This window comes from Protopterus annectens, chromosome 2.part0, assembly GCF_019279795.1.
Source record: "Protopterus annectens isolate FY-2018-M chromosome 2.part0, PAN1.0, whole genome shotgun sequence".
In the NCBI taxonomy this organism is placed as follows: domain Eukaryota; kingdom Metazoa; phylum Chordata; order Ceratodontiformes; family Protopteridae; genus Protopterus; species Protopterus annectens.
The window spans coordinates 600,222,242-600,242,852 of NC_056728.1; the positions used below are offsets into that span (position 1 = coordinate 600,222,242).

The 20,611-nt window shown below is 37.2% G+C and overlaps 1 protein-coding gene across 2 annotated transcripts in view; it reads left to right on the plus strand.

The window, feature by feature from the left end:
- The window catches only part of LOC122793164 (coronin-2A-like), a 2,539,836-nt gene that overhangs the window by 2,368,697 nt on the left and 150,528 nt on the right, over window positions 1-20,611 (plus strand). For both annotated transcript variants that reach the window (XM_044060980.1, XM_044060981.1), the window contains one exon: window positions 15,132-15,228. In XM_044060980.1, the coding sequence (XP_043916915.1) occupies window positions 15,132-15,228 (97 nt within the window). The remainder of the gene's footprint in view (window positions 1-15,131; window positions 15,229-20,611) is intronic.

Below are 20,611 nucleotides of genomic sequence, written 5' to 3' on the forward strand. Positions count from 1 at the left end.
ATACCTTTCAACAATGAGATTCCTTTGATGCTTTGTAAGCTCTCTGCGAACCATGGCTTTTGGTGTAGCAGGCAACTGAGTAAATGTCAGGAAATCCTACTAAGACAGTTCACCTTTATTTGGGGTTAATCAGAGTCTCTTTAATTGTTGGCAAGTGTGTACCCAAGAAGATTGAATGCTGTAATTAAATCAAAAGGTGCAAAGTATTAGTTTAAGGGTGTGCACACTTATGCAACCAGCTTATTGTACGTTTTTTATTTTTTATATTTTCCCCCTAACAGATTTGTTTGTTTTTCAATTGAATTGTACAGGTTATAGGTCACATTAATGGTGGGAAAAGTTTTGAAATGGCTTATCGTGGTGTCATTTTTTATATCACAAAAACCTGGCATTTTAACAGGGGTGTGTAAACTTTTTATATCCACTGCATATTCATGTTAGCATCCCCAAATCTTTCATATTCAACCATATGTTCTAATGTTGCACTACTATTGGTGGGCAACACAGAGGGTATTACATTGATTAAATTGTTACACTCGAATAGTGCTATGTGTTCCGGTTGTTCCCAGGATGATCTTGATCTGAATTTGAAAACCCACAACAAGTGGTGCATAACATTACTGGACTAATCCAACAACTTACACATAAAATTATCGGACAAGGCGATAAAGGAGGTTGTGCTTTCACTGTATCCTCCCAGAATGATGTATTTTAGGACAGCATTACACCAGAGCAGGGCCCCATTACAATGAATCCAGTATTGGCTATAATGGTGGTGTCTTGGACCTATTTCAATAGCTGAACTGTATGGATAAATGAAATACTGCCTTTAGTAAGGACATGTCCACATTTGATGACTTTCTTGATAATTTCCATAACACTGTATGGTAGTATCATAAATTGTGCCACGAGAACAAGTATTTTAAGGACTGTATTAACTGCAAGCAAATTCCTAAGGGCTTGCGCTTTTAGAAATTTCCTACCAGGCTGGTTGAAAACAGCCCACTGCATATTGAACTAATGGATATGTACAATCAACGGGGGTGTGAACTGTTGGAAACACTTATTAAACACAACTTAATCACATTGGACCAATTTAATTCTAAAATAAAGTCTTTGGATGATAATATTAAAAAAATACTTATCCTTTAATAAAAGGAAGCATCAATATTTCAAAGTTTTTCTGACATAGATGCTATGAGCTAATCAATTACTGAGAGGAAAAACAGGAAGTTAGAACATGATCGGATTGACTATGCAAACAAGTGGGCATATCCCAAGTTGCCTGGAGGCCAGCAGCGTTCAGAACACAATGGAGTGGCTAGGCCTGATAATGATGGCGGTTTGGATAATGCCACTGCTTCTGTCAGTGAGTCCCCTTTGGACCAGAGCAGTTTAAGCCGCTTGGAAAGAATTCAGAACAAGAGGAGCAATTTCTCATCTCGCGAATTTGTGGATTATGGGGGAACCAAGAATAAGAAGCAGAGAACAGGCTCCTACTCGAAACTAAACCACCATCAGAATTGGTAGGTGATGACAATAATAGTGTTTTGTCCTCTTTACAAATAATTACTAATTTTTCAGGTGACTTCAACATTTATAATTATAGTTCCAGCAATATAGATATTGCACATGCTGACATTTTTAGTAAAGGGTTGACTTTCATCCCTAAGAGACGTGCAGAATTACTGAACTGATCACATGCTTAAAATTATATACGAGGAAATTAAATTTAGCTGTATTGTTTTGTGATACAGATGGCTATGTAGAAAATCCCTTAAGAATACCTAGTACATTCAATCCTATGTTGCATCCTTGTTTAAAAACATTTGGATTGTTATGTGAAATTGATTTTAGGTATATGTTGCAAGGATTTTGCTCTGATTCATCCTACAATATTACTATGGAACAACAAAAGTTATAATGTGATTTAAAAAGTAGGGGTGATTTGAGGTTCATGCAACCTGACAAAGGTGGGGGGCTGGTGGTAATAAACCAGGTAGATTACCATCAATGTATGTTAAACCTGTTATTTGATGAAACTTATGGTGAAGCCTCACTAAATGAGTTGAATATTTTTTATAAAAATATTAGTTATTTTTTGAGATATGTTAACGCAGGGTCAGATTACCCCAGATGTGTTTGCTTTTATGTATGTGGAATTTCCTAAAATAGCTTAATATTTGGTGTGCCCAAGATCCACAAGGATCTATATAACCCACCTAAGCACCTGATAGTCAACGGGGGCAGTCCAAAACTTATTATATAGCTAAGTATATTGATGGTGAATTGAAAGAAAATTTAGAGAAATTGGATTATTTATGTCAAGATTCTTGGGACTTTTTATCTAACTATAACAGTTTGGTGAAAAATATCAGCAATTTGAATGATTGTTTGTTTTTAACTGTAAATATTAAAGACCTATATTCTTGCATTCCACATGAATTGGGTGTTCAATGGTTTACTGAATTTTTTACGGGAACCATACCGGTTGGCCAAGATAACATCAACATATTGGCAAATTTATTAGAATTAGTGTTATATAATAACTTTATATTTTATGATGGCCATTACTTCAAACAAGTAAAGAGGGTGGCAGTGGGGTCCCCTCTAGGGCCCCTTTATGCAAATGTGATTATGGCAGTATGGGAAGCTCAGTATCTGTTTGGATCAGCTTATATGCCTAACATAAAAATGTATACATGTTTTTTGGATGATTAATTTTTTGTATGGAATGGTCCAAAAGATGGTATACCTGAATTTATAAATTAACTCAATACATCAACCAAATTCCTAAAATTTACCTACCAGTTTGCCTTATTTAGATGTTTTGTTAACGAAAGATCAAGAAAAAGGGAGCCTAAAGGCCATTATATATCGGAAAAAGACATATTCGAATACATTTTTACATTTTACTAGTAATCACCCCTTCCATGTTAAAAGAGGGGTGATAAAAGGTCAAATGGTCAGAGCTGCGAGAACGGTCACACTCACTAATGATTTCATTGATGAATGTACTTTTATAGGACTAATGTTCATTAATAGAGGTTACCTCAAGGACTTGGTGGAGTCTATCAAATTAGAAGTAATAAACAAGAGGAAAGGAAGAATCTTTTGCCCCCTTTTGAAAGGTCCTGCATCTGATAATATCATTATGGAGCAAATAGCACCATCCGAGGGTAATAATTTAATCAATGTAATACCCTGTGTGTTGCCCAACAATTGTAGTGCAACATCAGAATATATGGTTGAATATGAAGGATTTGGGGATGCGAACATGAATATGTGGGGTTCATTAGTGGTATCTGATAATTTAGCTAATGTTGATAGTCCTATTTTAAATATTATGGGGTTCATTAGTGGTATCTGATAATTTAGCTAATGTTGATAGTCCTATTTTAAATATTAACAATAGGGGCTTAGCATTTGTCACTTCCTATACTAAGGATAGTGTATCATCAAGACATATATTGGAGAAAAATCAGTCACTAATTTTAGGAGACCAGGATATAATTAATATTTTGGGAAGTGCCCCTAAGGTTATATATAAAAAAGAAGTTTAAAAGATTGGTGTAACTCATTGGTAGATGACAGGACAAAAAGTAGCGTGAAGATGAGGAAATGTGGGATATGCAATTATTGCTCAAATATTTTAGAAAAACACAAAGTTCAGTTGGGTTATAAGTTTATCACTATCAATGGCCACTTTAATTGTGGATCTAAGGGGGTTGTGTTTGCTGCCTTATGTTCCATTTGTTCTGCCTATTATTTAGGCAAGACAGAAAGGAAATTAAAACAATGTATATATGAACATCTCTATGAAATCTCCAAGTGTAAACTTACTAATGCCCTATGTAGACATCTACAATAATTTAGTGACCATTCCTTTTCTTTTATTCTGTTGGAGCAGGTTAATATAAGTCATGGGGGGTCCATGGAAAATAATTTTAGAAAATAAAGAATATTGGTGGCAAGTGTTTTTAAATGCTTTTATACCATCAGGTCTCAATGAGACGGTTTCTATTTATAGTGTTTTGAAGATGAAGGCCTTTAATAGCTAATTATAAATGTATGTAATATTTTTGATTAGAGTGTTTTAGCAAATGTTTTAATAATAATTGGTAAATTGGTTAATTGGTTTTAATTATGTATATAAAGGACATGTGCTGTAATGATAATTGTCTGAAGAAGGCTGGAGGTTCTGGTCAAAAGCGTTTACATGAATAAACTGTGTGTGGATCATCTTGTTTGCTGCTTTTTTCGTTTTCGAGCTTTTGGTGATTTTTTTTTTACTAGATATGTATTTTTTACAGGGAGTTGCTAAAATGCTAGAAGTTTCTGACAAAGGGGGTTTAGCCTGGGAACTGAAGTCAGGTGACAAAAAGTGATGTCCTGCTGCAAGTATTCCAGTAGCAATATTTGAAATATTAATTTAAAAACTCTCTGAGAGAGAGAGAGAGAGAGAGAGGGCATTTTGTATCTTGTATTTGACCTAGATACATCCATTCACCACTTCTGTCTGCATATTGTTCTGTAAGTACTTTTTTAGGGTATAGTAACGCTTTCAGATTCAGATAGGAATATAGTAACGTATAGCTTAGATGTTTTCTTTATTTGAGACTGTCCTGCAATGTTGTTTTAAATATTTCCTGTGATTTTGAACTCTGATGTAACTAATTATTTACTGATTATTTACTGAGCATTGCCTTGCTCTTTTATTTGTTATTAAATATATTTACACTTTTCAATTGTGGTTGGTCTGTTTAAAGATATTTAAGCTCCTAGAGTACTTGCATATATATTTGGTGACACTATACAGCCACTCGTAATAGCCTAGTGCTTGTTCAGACTGCCATTTGGATTGATAGTAACATTACACAGTAGGATTGGCCACCCTTTGCTAAGGGGCTTAAAGTAGCTGATAAAGAGTGGCTGGTGGCAGTCAGAACTACCTTATTGTCTGGGCAAAGGGGGCATAGCTAGTAAACCTGTGCCAGCCTTTTCCAGGTGTGTGTGTGTGTGTGTGTGTGTGTGTGTGTGTGTGTGTGTGTGTGTGTGTGTGTGTGTATTTGTATATAACCCAAACCTCAAATTGTGTGTGTGTGTGTGTGTGTGTGTGTGTGTGTGTGTGTGTGTGTGTGTGTGTGTGTGTGTCAGCTACTTGGGCAAGGATACGAAGCACTGGTTGGACAGAGAGGGTGCTGGAGGTTTTGGCTTGGCCACTCAGCTGAGATATCAACCCTATAGCTGTGCCAGTGGGGAGTCTTATTGGGGATCTGGAGAAAGAGGGAGAAGCCAGCCGCAGACTGACTGTGGTCTCTGTGTGCTCTTAAGGGAAATTGCACTTTACTGCGTGTGTACTTGTCATCCTCCCAGTGTGTACATCCCCTACTGTTGCCAGTGATGAAGACTGAGGCTCCTTGATTACTGCACCAGTGTTGGGGCATCACAGTATGTGTAGTTGAGAGCTGTCTTACTGTGGGTGCCCTATTTTGTCCTCATCAGTGTATGCACTTTATTTTTTTTTATTATTATTTTACATTTGTTGACCGGGCTAGTCTAGCTGGATATATGTCCATTTTCAGTAGAGGCCCGGGGAGAAAAGCTCCACAACAGCTGGATGCAACTAATATACATGAGTAACTATAGACATAAGGGGATATTAATCAACAATTGGTTATACATAGTAACAAAAAACCCCTACGAGTTAGGCTTATTTACATTACATAACAAAAAGAAACAGCAATGAGAGAAGGACATATAACTAGGTATATAGAATAATAGGTACAAGACAAAGATAGACACTTTTGGCAACAGAGTTTAAAACAGAAAACTTAGTAAACAAGAAAGGTTATTTGTGACAAAAAGAGTTTCAGCCAGGATTAGTACATGGACACAGATGCTTTTTGAACAGTGGAGTAGATGAAAGGGATATAAGATTACTTGGAAGTTTATTCCAAAGGATTCCAATGGAGTTAGTAAATAGAGAATCACCTGAGTTGTTACTGGATTTTAGGGTTGCAGCTAGTAATTTATTGGCTGAGCGTAGGGTACTTAGATTTTTATATGGGTTGATCAAGTTAGAGAGAATGGGAGTTTTTGTAGGATGATGCAAGATTTTGTGGGTGATGGTTAGTTGTTGAAAAAGAAGCTGGTTTTGCAGTTCCAACCATCCAAGTTTACTTAGATTTTGACAATGGTGAGTACGGAATGAGGATCCAGTGACAAATCTGGCAATGTTATTGTAAGAAGTGGCCAGCTTATTTTGATTATTTTTAGATATATTTGTAAACATTAAGGAGGCATAGAGAAGCGTGGAAATTAGGTGAGTTTGGGCAATAGTAGTCCTGGCTATAGGTGTAAGGAATGGTTTTAGCCTATAGAGGAATCCCAGTTCTATTCACTGATTTGATGGTTGAGTTTATGTGTGAGTCAAAGTTGAGGTTATGGTCAGTTGTTACGCCTAAGAGTTTAGTAGTTGAGTCTGGTACAATTACAGTCCCATTATTTGATGTAATTGTGCAATCAATAGAGGGAGACTTCTGGGTAGAGGTAAACAGTAGAAGTTTGTTTTTTTTGGGTTAAGGAGGAGACAGTGTTTGGAGAACCAGTTGGGTGTTAGACTGAAGTTCAGCAGAAGATGCTGTGGCGCAGATTAGGGTCGAGTCGTCGGCATATTGAATACAGGTGGTTTGAGTTAGGGATGTTTTCAGGTCATTTATAAAAATAGAAAAGAGGAGGGGCCCCAAAATAGAGCCTTGTGGGACTCCCTGCGAGATAGGGAGTAGAGTAGATAGTTTGTTGTCCCAGAGGACTGCATGTTGTCTATTTCTAAGATAGGATTCAAACCATTTGACTGCCTGAGTGTCAACTGAAAGTGAAGTAAGTATATCTATAATTAAGTGATGATTCACCATGTCAAAGGCTTTGGAGAGGTCTGGAAAGAGAGCAGAGGTGAGCAAGTTGTTGTTTAGATTTTTATTAATTGAGTCAGAAAACGATAGGAGTGCAGTAGTAGTACTATGAAAAGGCCTAAAGCCATGCTGGCAGTTGGCTAAAAGATTATTTTGGAGGATTAGATTGAGAAGTTGCCGGTGAATGTATCTCTCCATGATTTTTGCTAAAGGAGAAAGTAGAGCTATGGGACAGAAATTAGAGAGTTCAGTTGAGTTTCCTCCCTTATGTAGAGGTATAATATATGAGACCTTCCAAAGAGATGGTACAGTGTTTTCTGTGGTGGTCCTATTAATTAAGATAGCGATAGGGTAAGCAAGTACTCCAGCTGCAATTTGCAGAAATTCAGCTGGAAGGAGGTCAGCTGAGGGAGTACATGGTTTTAGTTTTTGAAGCTGGGTATGGATGAGAGAGGTTGGAACAGGCTGTAATTGGAGGGGAGGAGGTAAAATGGTTTGTGAAAGTGTGTTGGAGATGCTGGTTGGTGATAAGGTACTTGCTAATGATTGGACTGAGTCCACAAAGAATTTATTAAAGGAACTGGCAATTTGGCAGGGAGAACTTTGAGTCAAATTAGCTGGGGTTGGAGTTTTGGACTGCCCTGGGTGGAGTAGGTTATTTATACCTGACCAAAATTTTTGAGGGTTTTTATGTTGGGTGTGCTGGTGCTTATGGTAGTAGTTCTTTTTATCTTGGACTATTGATTTTTTTGTAACATTTCTCAACTGTCTAAAGATTTCATGATCAGTTGGGTTTTTAGTATTTTTCCATTTAGACCAAATTCGATTTCTTTGAAGGATTTTTTGTCTTGTCTCCTTAGTGAGCCAAGGTGCAGGTTAGCTCTTAGTTCTGACTGTCCGAGAGGAGGTATATTGTTCTAGGATTTGTAGAAATTTATTATTAAAGTAAGAGACTGCTTTGTTAAGTGGTAGGTATTTAAGGGGTGACCAATTGCAAGCTTTAAGTTAGGCTTGAAAGCTAGCTTGGTTGAGGTGTTTTTTGTTACGGATAGTTGTATAGATTGTGTGGTTAGGTATGGGGTTTTTTTATGGCAATGAAGATAAGAGAATGGTCACTAATATTATCAAGAAGTATACCTGATTTATAAGAAAGGGGATTACTGTTAACTAGTATCTAGTCTAAGGTGCTTTGCTTGTTGCTAGGTTTATGGGTTCTGGTAGGGGAGGTAATAGTTTGACTGAAACCATATAGGTTTATATGAGTGTTAGGTTGGGAAGAGTTACAACAGTTCCAGTTAATGTTAAAGTCTCCAAGGAGTATGGTTTCTTGTGGAAAGGATGAGGAGAGCCAATTAAGGACAGTTTCAAGAGTGTTAATGTTGTTGCATGGAGGGATATAGGAGCAGATTACATATAATGATTTATTAGCATTTATCTGTAGTTTAGAGATGAAGATTTCAATGCTATTGGGTGAAGGAGGTTGGGTATTTAGTGGTGTAACCTGTAAATGAGATTTATATAATATTGCTACACCACCACCCTTTTTATTTAGGTGATCTGATCTCAAGATGTTATAACCTGGTGGGATTATATCATTATCCTTAGTAACTGGTTTGAGCCATGTTTCTGTAAGACATAGGATGTCAAAAGAATGTACGTGTAGCAGGGCATGAAGTTGGGTTATTTTATTATTTAGGCTACGGATATTGAGGTGGCCTATGAGGAGAGAATTGTCAGAGATAGTGAAGATGCGAGAAGTGATGGGATGGTCAGAATGAGGATCTGAGATTGTATTATTTGGGCCTGGGTTAGGATGTATATCTCCATGCAGTAATAGGAGCTGTAAAGGGCTGTGAAGGTGTTTCAAGAATTCATAGAGGAGAGGGATTTGTTTTCTAGTGTGCGGATACTTAATATGGGTTATTCTATGGAATTTAGGAAGAAGGTAGGATGATGAGGATGTTATGTACAAGGGGGTTTGTATGGCTAGAGGAGAGATTGAAATTGTCTGTTTTAAGGGGGGCTGAAAATTAGAGAGGCTATGATGCTCATAGCAAGTTAGGTAATGGGATAAAAATAGGGGGGTAAAAATAGTGAGAAGGAGAAGGCCATTATTGATGGTAGGCCTGTGTATAGTAGACATGGCTGGGAGGAATAGGAGATAGATGCTAGGAGGTATGAGATAGAGGTAAGAGCAAGGTTAAAGGGTAGAGTTGTTAAAGGGAAAAAGAGATGATAGGAGAGGTAAGCTAATGAGATAGTGAAAGGGTGGAGTAGTTAGAGAGAAAAATGAGGTAGATGAAGGTAGCAGGGGATAGGATGGGTAAGTTAATGAGGAAGTGAGAGGTAATTGGTTAATAGAAGATAGGGGTGTGGTTTGAGTAGTATAAGGTTAAGTGCACTGGGGGTGGGTGGGAATTGGGAGTAGGGTAGGGGAGTGAAGTGAGCTCGCAGGGCGAACAAAGCGGGTTAGAGCAAGTGAGAAATAGCTCACAGAAACAATCACTGAAATAGCAGAATACAGCTAACTTCTTGGAAGTAAGAGGTAAAAGGGGAGTGCTAGTATATTTATAAAATAGCTAGGGCTAAGGACTATAGCAGAAAAAAAGAGGAAAGGAGAAGGGTCTAGACAAAGTAAGATAAATACAGCACTCAAAATCCTCATGTAGCCTTGTTTGACAAAAATACATTATTCCATGACCAAAAAGGTAAAAAAACTTAGTTCCATGACGACCAGTATGGTTATACCGGTTTCGGCAAAAGCCTTCTTCAGCAACCACACATAAAGAAGTGAAAAAACACTTGATCATTAGCATATCCTTTATATGCAATCTAATAGCGCCCTCTAGTGTAAATAAAGAATACTACCATGTTAATACAGATATGAACAATATGAAAAAATACATTCATATCTCAAAAATAACTACCTATACAAAAATATGGAACAGTATTCCACTACAAATTTACAATATTTTGTAAAATATATTCAAAATTGGTCATTCATTCCAGGTGAGAACAAGGCTCCCAATTTAATTATCCACATTTTTTCTTTGTTTGTTAACAATTCGTGTAATACATGAGCCTCATTATTCCTAAACCTGATACGGTCAATAACCATGAAACTGAAAGACCCCGTTGAGTGTTTAAGCATATGTTTATATGAGGAACTCGAACCTTTCTTATTTTTAATGTCACTTAGATGTTCATTGACCCTTATTTTGAAGGGTTGGGAAGTTTGCCTCACATAAAATGTCTGACAGCTACATTGGGCTAAATAAATAACCCAGCTAGTACTGCAATTAGCAAAAAATGAAACATTATAGACATGTGGAGAATTATGAGAAGTGAAACTATCTGACTTTAACACTCTTGGACAATAAGAACAATGGCCAAATGGATAGCAGCCTAATGTCAGTTGTCCAGTTATGGTAGTTTGTTTATTTGAATTGGGAAGAAGATCATACACCCTTTTATAATGACTGAATAAGGATCCCAATGACCTCTCCTTCCGAAAGGAGTAGGAGCATTGATCCCTAATATAATAATTTAGGGTGTCATCTGACCTTAATAGATGCCAATGTCTTTGAATGATGTTCATAAAGCTCTTAGTGTTTCTACCATAGGTGGTAATTAATCTAAGCTCCTGTGATTTATTTGTGTCCTGGACCTGATATGACAACAACTGTAATCTATCTTGTTGATTAGCAAACCGACTGGCCCTAGTGATGTCACCCACTTGATATCCCCTGTTCTTAAATCTAGATGTTAATTCCTGTCGATGAAAGGTGTACGTGGAGGAATCAGAGCAAATTCTCTTAATACAGAGAAATTGTGATTTGGGGATATTCCTGATGACATGTTGTGGGTGGAAGCTTGTAACATGTAGCAGGGTGTTGAACTGTGGAAACTTTCTAAATACCTCACTCTCCAAAGTGTCCAATTCTGTTCTCCTAATGGACACATCCAAAAAAGTGATCTCTGACTTGCAATAAGTTAACTTAAATTCAACACCCCACTTGTTACAATTCAAATATTCCAGAAATTCAAGCAAGAATTCCTCATCTGCTCTCCACACCAACCATCAAGATATCTCCTCCAAATATCTATTTCATTCATATAGATGTTATGATTGATGTCATAAATCAATCGTTCCTCCACGTACGCCAAGAACAAGTCTGCATAAATGGGGGCAAAAGAAGCCCCCATAGCAGTACCTTGAATTTGCCAAAAACACCTATCTTTAAAGTGAAAAACATTATGGGTCAGTACCAATTCTGCCATGCAAATCAAAAGAGTGTTAAAACCTGGTTTGTACATATTTGCCCGATCTAACCAATATCTCATATCTGGAGTCCAGCACTCCACCCAAAAATAGGCAACTATCAAAAACTATTGAAATAATACTTGATTCCCCCCCACTGGGTCAAGGACATTGATCAGTTTTTGGATTTAGCAGAAGAGGAGGGCATTATCACCAAGGATGTTTGTTATCATCTTAAGGTTGATCATCCTAAAAAACAGTATACCTATTTTTTGCCCAAGATCCACAAGGATCCCAATAGACCGCCCGGTCGACCAATTGTTTCAGGCAGAGGCTCTTTGACTGAGCCTTTGTCGGAATTTCTTGCATTACATCTGAAACCCCTATTACCATTGATACGGGCAAGGATACAGGACACGACTCAGTTTCTTACCATTATATCGGATATGCAATTAGAGCCAGACTGGCTCCTATGTACTTTAGATGTCACCTCCTTGTACACTAATATCCCCCATTGGGCAGGACTTATTGCTTTGCAATATTGGTTAGACCGGGCAAATATGTACAAACCAGGTTTTAACACTCTTTTGATTTGCATGGCAGAATTGGTACTGACCCATAATGTTTTTCACTTTAAAGATAGGTGTTTTTGGCAAATTCAAGGTACTGCTATGGGGGCTTCTTTTGCCCCCATTTATGCAGACTTGTTCATGGCGTACGTGGAGGAACAATTGATTTGTGACATCAATCATAACATATATATGAATGAAATGGATATTTGAAGGAGATATCTTGATGGCTGTTGGTTGGTATGGAGAACAGATGAGGAATTCTTGCTTGAATTTCTGGAATATTTGAATTGTAACAAGTGGGGTGTTGAATTTAAGTTAACTTATTGCAAGTCAGAGATCACTTTTTTGGATATGTCCATTAGGAGAACAGAATTGGACACTTTGGAGAGTGAGGTATTTAGAAAGTTTCTACAGTTCAACACCCTGCTACATGCTACGAGCTTCCACCCACAACATGTCATCAGGAATATCCCCAAATCACAATTTCTCTGTATTAAGAGAATGTGCTCTGATTCCTTCACATACGCCTTTCATCGACAGGAATTAACATCTAGATTTAAGAACAGGGGATATCAAGCGGGTGACATCACTAGGGCCAGTCAGTTTGCTAATCAACAAGATAGATTACAGTTGTTGTCATATCAGGTCCTGGACACAAATAAATCACAGGAGCTTAGATTAATTACCACCTATGGTAGAAACACTAAGAGCTTTATGAACATCATTCAAAGACATTGGCATCTATTAAGGTCAGATGACACCCTAAATTATTATATTAGGGATCGATGCTCCTACTCCTTTCGGAAGGGGCGGTCATTGGGATCCTTATTCAGTCATTATAAAAGGGTGTATGATCATCTTCCCAATTCAACTAAACAAACTACCATAACTGGACAACTGACATTAGGCTGCTATCCATGTGGCCATTGTTCTTATTGTCCAAGTGTGTTAAAGTCAGATAGTTTCATTTCTCATAATTCTCCACGTTTATAATGTTTCATTTTTTACTAATTGCAGTACTAGCTGGGTTATTTATTTATCCCAATGTAGCTGTCGGGCATTTTATGTGGGACAAACTTCCCGACCCTTCAAAATAAGGGTCGGTGAACATCTAAGTAACATTAAAAATAAGAAAGGTTCGAGTTCCTTATATAAACATATGCTTAAACACTCAACGGGGTCTTTCAGTTTCATGGTTATTGACCATATCAGGTTTAGGAATAATGAGGCTAATGTATTACACGAATTGTTAACAAACAAAGGAAAAATGTGGATAATTAAATTGGGAGCCTTGTTCTCACCTGGGTTGAATGACCAATTTTGAATATATTTTACAAAATATTGTAAATCTGTAGTGGAATACTGTTCCATATTTTTGTATAGGTAGTTATTTTTGAGATAAGAATGTATTTTTTCATATTGTTCATATCTGTATTAACATGTATTAACATGTTCTTTATGTACACTAGAGGGCACTATTAGATTGCATATAAAGGATATGCTAATGATCAAGTGTTTTTTCACTTCTTTATGTGTGGTTGTTGAAGAAGGCTTTTGCCGAAACCAGTATAACCATACTGGTCTTCATGGAACTAAGTTTTTTGACCTTTTTGGTCATGGAATAAAGTATTTTTGTCAATCAAGGCTACATGAGGAATTTGGGTGCTGGCTTTTTTCCTTTTTCTGTTTACATGGCACAGCCGCGCACCAGCCATACATGCAGGTATTTTGTTGTTGTAAAGTAAGCTAAATGGCAGGACAGAAGAGTATAACAGAGTAGTTTAATGTTGAACTAAAATAGATAAAGGTAAGGATTATTTAGAAGCTAATAGGAGCCTTGGGAAGTTTAAAATTACATTTAAATTATGCAGGAGGACGAAGAAGAAAGAGGACAGAGTTAGACAACACAGAAATAAGGAGAGACAAATACCCTAAGGGGATGATGGAGGTAGGCTGCTGGGTACCTGGTTCAGGTAGGAGAGTTAATACAAAGTACTACACTGTAGCAAAAGACTAGGTTTTAGTTACAATACAACTTCTCAGCTTAGTAGAGAGGTCAGACATACTTTCTCTGATTCTTTGGATGGAGTCATGGAGGGAGATTTGAAAAATAGGACAACAGCTTCCTTTAGTTTGTAGTTTGATAGTTGAATTTATGTTAGGGTGTACTTGCAGGGTAGACAAGTAGCATACACAGGTCTTACAGCAGGATAGAGTTTATACGTTTCCCTGATTCTTTGGATGGAGGGAGATTTGAAAAATAGGACAACAGCTTCCTTTAGTTTGTAGTTTGATAGTTGAATTCATGTTGGGGGTTCTTGCAAGGTAGGCATGTAGCCTACACAGGTCTTACAGCAGGATATAGTTTATAAGTTTCTCTGATTCTTTGGATGGTGGGAGATTTGAAAAGTAGGACAACAGCTTCCTTTAGTTTGTAGTTTGATAGCTGAATTTATGTTGGGGGTTCTTGCAGGGTAGGCAGGTAGCATACACTGGTCTAACAGCAGGATAGAGTTTATAAGATTGATAGAGGCAGACCCACTGGGCCAGGGGAACACAGCAGCCAGGAGGAGAGTGAGCCTAATAAGCCACATACAGTGACCACTGGCATGTATATATACTTTCATAAGCCATCATCCCCTGTGGGCATCTGGCAGTGGTTCTATATTCTGTGTAGGAAGGACTGTATGAATATTCCTTCATCCGCTAATCAAAGTTGAACCTGGAGCACCTCCGCTAACCTTCGGGATGAAGGAGCCTCAACCTTCATCATCTGCCCCAGTGAAACAAAAACTGGCCTGTGGCAACTTCTTCCATGTCCATCTTGGCCTTCAGGTATTTGCATCACTGTTCACATGGAGCATCAGTAGGTCTGTGTGCATACCAGAAAAGGAACTTTGATTGTACTTATGAACTGAGACCAACTCGTCCCTTCAAACAAATGAGAGAATAGTGGAGCCTTGCATTGTCCTAGATAAAATGGCACTGATTTATTTACAGTTTAAGATTACTGTAACTTGCATAGTGCCATTTTTTGCCTTTAAATCTAAAGTAGCCTTGTTTGTTTGCTCACACTAATTTCTTTCTGCAAAGTTCACATATTTGATTTTGCCGCTTTTAGCTACCAGTACAAAACTGCACTTCTTTCAGTGGCTACATTCCAGACAGCCTTGAACATATCCCTTAATGGGCTGCTCTCCAAGCTTTTAGGAGGTGAAGCCTTCAGACTGCATCATTGTAAACAAAGAGACAGTGAATGGTGGAGACTGAGCAGTCATGTTTGTATCTTTATGTAGCTGGCATGCTTTAAACTGAGGACAAGTAGCATTTCATTTAATACCAGTTCATAGTATTACAAATATTCTATTTTTTTTTAACCCGTAGGGGGAAGGCATTATTCGATATTATGAAGTAAGCACAGAAAAGCCATTCTTACACTTCCTAGCTGAACATCGTTCTTCTTTACCTCAGAAAGGAATGGGTAGGTTTTCTGTCTACTAACTTATCATTGCTGTTTAAAATGTAATAGATAACTTAATAAAGTGGGCAATGTTAACCAGTGTTATTTTATAATGACATTTTTATAGTTTGTTTCAGTAGTGTTGGGTGTGGAAGAACAGAAAGAAATGCTCAAATACAGTGGTATATATGAACTGTGAGGCATAATACACCAAATGAATTCTAACAAATGACAAATCATCATATGAGATACCCTGAAGGAAGTTTTCAGACTAATAGTGTAAACATCGAATGTAGGTGATCTGATCACCTTGAATAATGCTTATGTGACGCCCAACCCTATCTACAAATGGGAAAGTTGATTGGTGACAATGGTGATGTATATGTACACATAACTTAGGTATCATTCTTAAAGAACATCCTAGTAATTTGCACCTTGGCATAATGCATAATGGACAGGTGTAGTAATTTCAGTCTTGAACTCTGCAGTAGATATATGGTACTTTAATTGCATTTTTAAAATTCTCACTTTGCTGTTGACTTTGGCAACTAGGACACCCTAGCAAATAGCTGCCTTCTTGCCCATTCATTCCTCTTTTACTACTCGTCTGAGATGCATTATTGTTTCTCTCTACCCACATCTCCTTTTCTTAGGTGCAGTGACACAACTGATCTCCTTCAAGGGGCTACCAAAATGTCCAGTAACCTGATCCATACCATTCAGCTGCTTGGGTTGGATGACCAACCACTGAACAATCTGCTAATCTTACCTAGACCACAGTCATGGCAGATAGGAAATGTTCTCAATACTGATCTTTGTGAAGTTTATCCACATCCTGAGACGTGTGTCGACATGCTGGAGTCACAGCCTTGAGTCATCATTCTTAGTGGTAGCAATAACATTGTCACAGTGCTTCCACAAATTGTATGATTAATACAAATGTACACATTGTGCTCATGGTACCCAAAATATGGTCATTGTTCACAGGAGCTTGTAATACCCGAGTCAAAAAAAATTAAGGAAATTAGGAGCAGGGTAAGTTGCAAAGATGATGTGAGACGTAACCAGTACAAGTGCTGGACCATCAAGCTGATATGCTGGAGAATGAAAATGATATAGGAAATTCAACATCATTGTCTGTGACCTTGATGTTTGATGTTTCAGAAAGTGTGTGTGTGTGTGTGTGTGTGTGTGTGTGTGTGTGTGTGTGTGTGTGTGTGTGTGTGTGTGTGTGTGTGTGTGTGTGTGTGTGTGTCTTCTAGTTTTGGGTCTTTATTTTATCCCATCTTGGTTGCCTTATTTTCTGACCAAGTCAGATCATGTCACCTTTAGTTCAGGTCAATGCAGCTATGGCTAGATTCAACAGTTGTGGATTAGTATACCTGCACAAGTTAATCCAGTGTGATCCATGCCTCATTGAACCTTTGTCAACTGATGAGTTTGGTTACCATCATTTTAAGTCTGGTGGGATTCACATCAGTTTTCATCCAGTGATTTTTCTGCTGTGTATGGTGAACAGAGAATGATAATTTATGCAAAATGTCGAACAGATGCAAAGTGAGAACTTGCTGTTTGTGGGGATATTTTAACTATAATTGATCCAGTTATAAAGTAAGTATAGCGCAAACTTGCCAGTCTGCTCTTTATTCAGGTGGTAAATATAACGATAATTATAGCTCAACATGGAAACCTCAGACAGCCACAGAACCACACATATAAGGTGTTTTCCCAAAATTCAAAAAGAAAAGAAAGAAAGAAAGAAAAAGAAAGAAAGAAAGAAAGAAAGAAGCGGGTTTCTTTGGATTAGTAGATACCACTGTGTACCAGCAAAATTACCCTAACATCAGCATAAGTAATGCGTCTTTCAATGAAGATACGTCTGCATAAATAAATGTAGTACATTTTAAAGCTGCTGCTTCTAGAAACTAGAGCGCTTTCCAAAAAGTAGAATTCACCCGTTTCTTACCAGTCAGTTAATGGACCAGTACAGAAAAGCACAAAATAACAGTAATGATTTTCAGAATAGTCCCCTTTCTTACTATCTGCTGCAAGTTCTACTCCACTTTGTTGTGTTTTCTTTCTGTGCCTGGTCCTTAGTTTAATTAACCTAACTAAGCACAGCTCCAGTAGACATCATAAATGTTCTTCTGCTTTAGATAATTATAACATTTTATATACAGTGTCAGAGTTACCCATTTTATATTTCCCTTATTGTAGCTTCCTTTTCACCTTAGTAGGTTCTCCCCTATCTCACACCCTCCACTCCCAAACTGGTGTCACCCACTTCCATTTGTTTTGGTAAGTGTGTATTTTATGTATACATTTTTCACTTTATAGTGTTTTTGACAGTTTATTGTATTGTGTTCTAATTTTCATGTTTCTTCCAGGGTCTCTGTAGACTGTCCTTTATGTATTTAGCATTCACCTGACATGCCTACGGCCAGTTTAAAATTATTCTCTATCCTCTTGAGAGCCAATATCAAAATGGGAAGCCAAAATAAACATTCTGCGGAATCAGTGTTCCTTTTCATTTGTTCTAAAAGGAATTTCTCTTATCACTTACAAATTTAAGGAAGAATTCTTTTTAACATTTTCTCATGATTCTGTTTTTCTGAGCACGTGTAAAAGAACTGAAAATGCTTGGCTCTGACTGACTGAAACTGAAGTGACTGACTGAATGATGCATTTGTCCTTGCTGCTGCAGTGTTTCATCTTCTTTTTACATTGGTATTAGCAGGGATCAGTAAATGTTTTGGCACCTCCTGTCTCCTAAGGTAATGGGCTGTTTACTTTTACCTACTTCTCCAGGCAGAGATGTCAATTAGAGAAGTCTATTGGTGCAGCTGCACATGAAAGATGTCTGAAACCAGGCTATACCATACCATACTAATGTAAAAACAGTGTCCAAAAGTGTAGCTAGTTTTATTGTAAAGTACTAAGTTACAAGCTTTCACAAACCTCTATGCACTTTATCAACTGCAGATACAGAAGGACTATGTGCATTCTTTAAGTGGAAGAGAATTTAAAAGCAGTTTTCCACAGATTATGCACAAGTTAATAGTAAGCTCATCTAAAACACATTCAGTGCTGTTTTGACACCTCAAAATCTCGCAGACCCTTCCCTCTTTAATATCTCATATCCTTGCTGCATGGTTTTCTGTTTTACATAACCTTATAAATGTCTATGAGACTTTGTCCCCGTTGTCTTCTTCCACAGGAAGGTAGAGATCTCTAACAATATCTTTCTTGGGCAGCTCAAGCTAACCTATAAATGGGCTAGCTGTTCTATGCCAAAGTTATTCAGCTCCATCACAAAAAGAAGTATTAATCCCAAAAATTAGAATATACTAACTCTCAACATGCTTGTGTATTACAAATGTAATAAAATGTGTTTGTTTATAAATATTATCATCCTCTTAGTTCACCACATATTCTTTCTGTCACAGAGAATGACAATTCCCTTTTGTCAGCAGCTGAAGTGTATAACTTAATACATGCTTCTGTCTTCCTCTAGCTATTAACCTTTCCCACTTCTAGCCAGATCTACCCACCTAGATCTCAGCAGACGGAAATGGAATAAGGTTGTAAGCCCGTGGACGAAAAGATCATGAGCAACATTACTATAATACATGCTAGCCACAACTGCAGATAGCTGGAATGCAAAAAGCCATTTTGGCTTTTTTTGTAGAAGTGGAAAGCAGAATAGCTGTTAACACCCATACCACTCAACTTTCCTTGGATTTTACCACATATTTTTGTTCAGTCCATTATAAACTTTCATTCAAAAGTATATGTTGTTGAAAACCTTATGCTATTAATACTTTTAACTGAATTAGAGTAATGAACGTTAGAGATATGTCCATACCGCTCTCTGAGGGTACAGTGATAAATCATGTATATTGTGCCACAGAGGTCTATATGTTTAGTAATTATTACTAAACCTATTAGCTAGACCTCCATGGTATAAGGTATGTGAATCACTGCACCCTTGGACAGAGGTACAAGCATAAAGCAAGGCAGCTGTCCTGTTTTCTGATTCTGCAAAAAGCCAAAACAGCTTTTCGCACTCCAAGTTTCTGCAGTTGCAGCCAGAGTGCATAAAAGTAATTTTGCCCATGGATTTTTGGTCTCTGGGCTTACAACAGTATTTCAGCAGAAACTGATTTATAGAACCCTCTTTCTTCCTTAAAAAAAAAACACAATGAAAGAGCTTTTTATAAACTTGGCCTGTTATATAAAATCCTATGTCTGCTATCATTAGAAACCTCCCCACCTTTTCTCTATTTAGGCTTGCCTGCTACAGTCTTTACAATCACATCATTCAGCCGACCCGTTTTTCAAATAATCTAACATAATTTGCCTTTCAAAACACATTTTATCTGTCTGCTCTGATACTATCTTTCCATTTCTTCCATCTAATGTTTCTCTAATTTCTGTAATGTCTATACCTACTAAGATAACACAGTTTAATAATATATAGCTACACAATTTCACTACAGTATTTTTAATTACCTGATATCTGATTCTGTACAGTATGGCTGTATAAACGTATCCATCCTAGTGATATAACTAATTATACAATGTTGATTGAATGCCTAATTAAACTCAAAACAAACGGGCCAGCTGGGTTTGAAATGATCTTCAAAACATAACACTGCAAACGTTTCAACCAAAATAGAGATTAAGAGAGCATCAGACAACTGTACACAAAGAAAATAAAAATAAAAATATTGGAATAGCTAAGCACTTTCATTCTTTAATATGTCAGGACTTCTCAGAACTAAACCAGACTTACAAAATTCATTTAAATAGTGCCACAAAAATCACAATTAGTCAGCTGACACAGTCAGTCTAAAATTTACTAGACAAAACATATCAATAAATGCTATCAATTACTAACATTTTTTAGTAAAAATGACATAAATTAAAAGTATAATATTCAAATTATCTGTGCTTTAAGCAAACATTTAATATTAATATATTCATTTAGCCTTGGCAGCTTATCGGACAACAATATCTGCCAATTTACTTCCTTCCATTCAAGTAATATGGTAGTGTCTGAATGTCTAATTGTTAATACATAAATAGTCATGGAATGTGTATTATCGTTTGCATCCTTGGACCAGCCTACCCACCTGGTTAATAAACAAACAAGCAGCAAACAAACAAATAAATAAACGTCCCTTCATTTCCCATTGTTTGCTTACATACGTCCACAAGTGCAGTTATTAGTTAACTATGAATAAAATAAAGTGGGAGAGAGAAAGGATGGACCAGGCTATAAAGGAATACTGGTTGGATAACAAAGAAGCTAAGAGAACAGCTACAGTAACAAAGAACGAGGCATTAGAGTCACTCTATCAGCTTTTGGAAAGTGACTCATCAGGTGGCACAAAGAAACTCT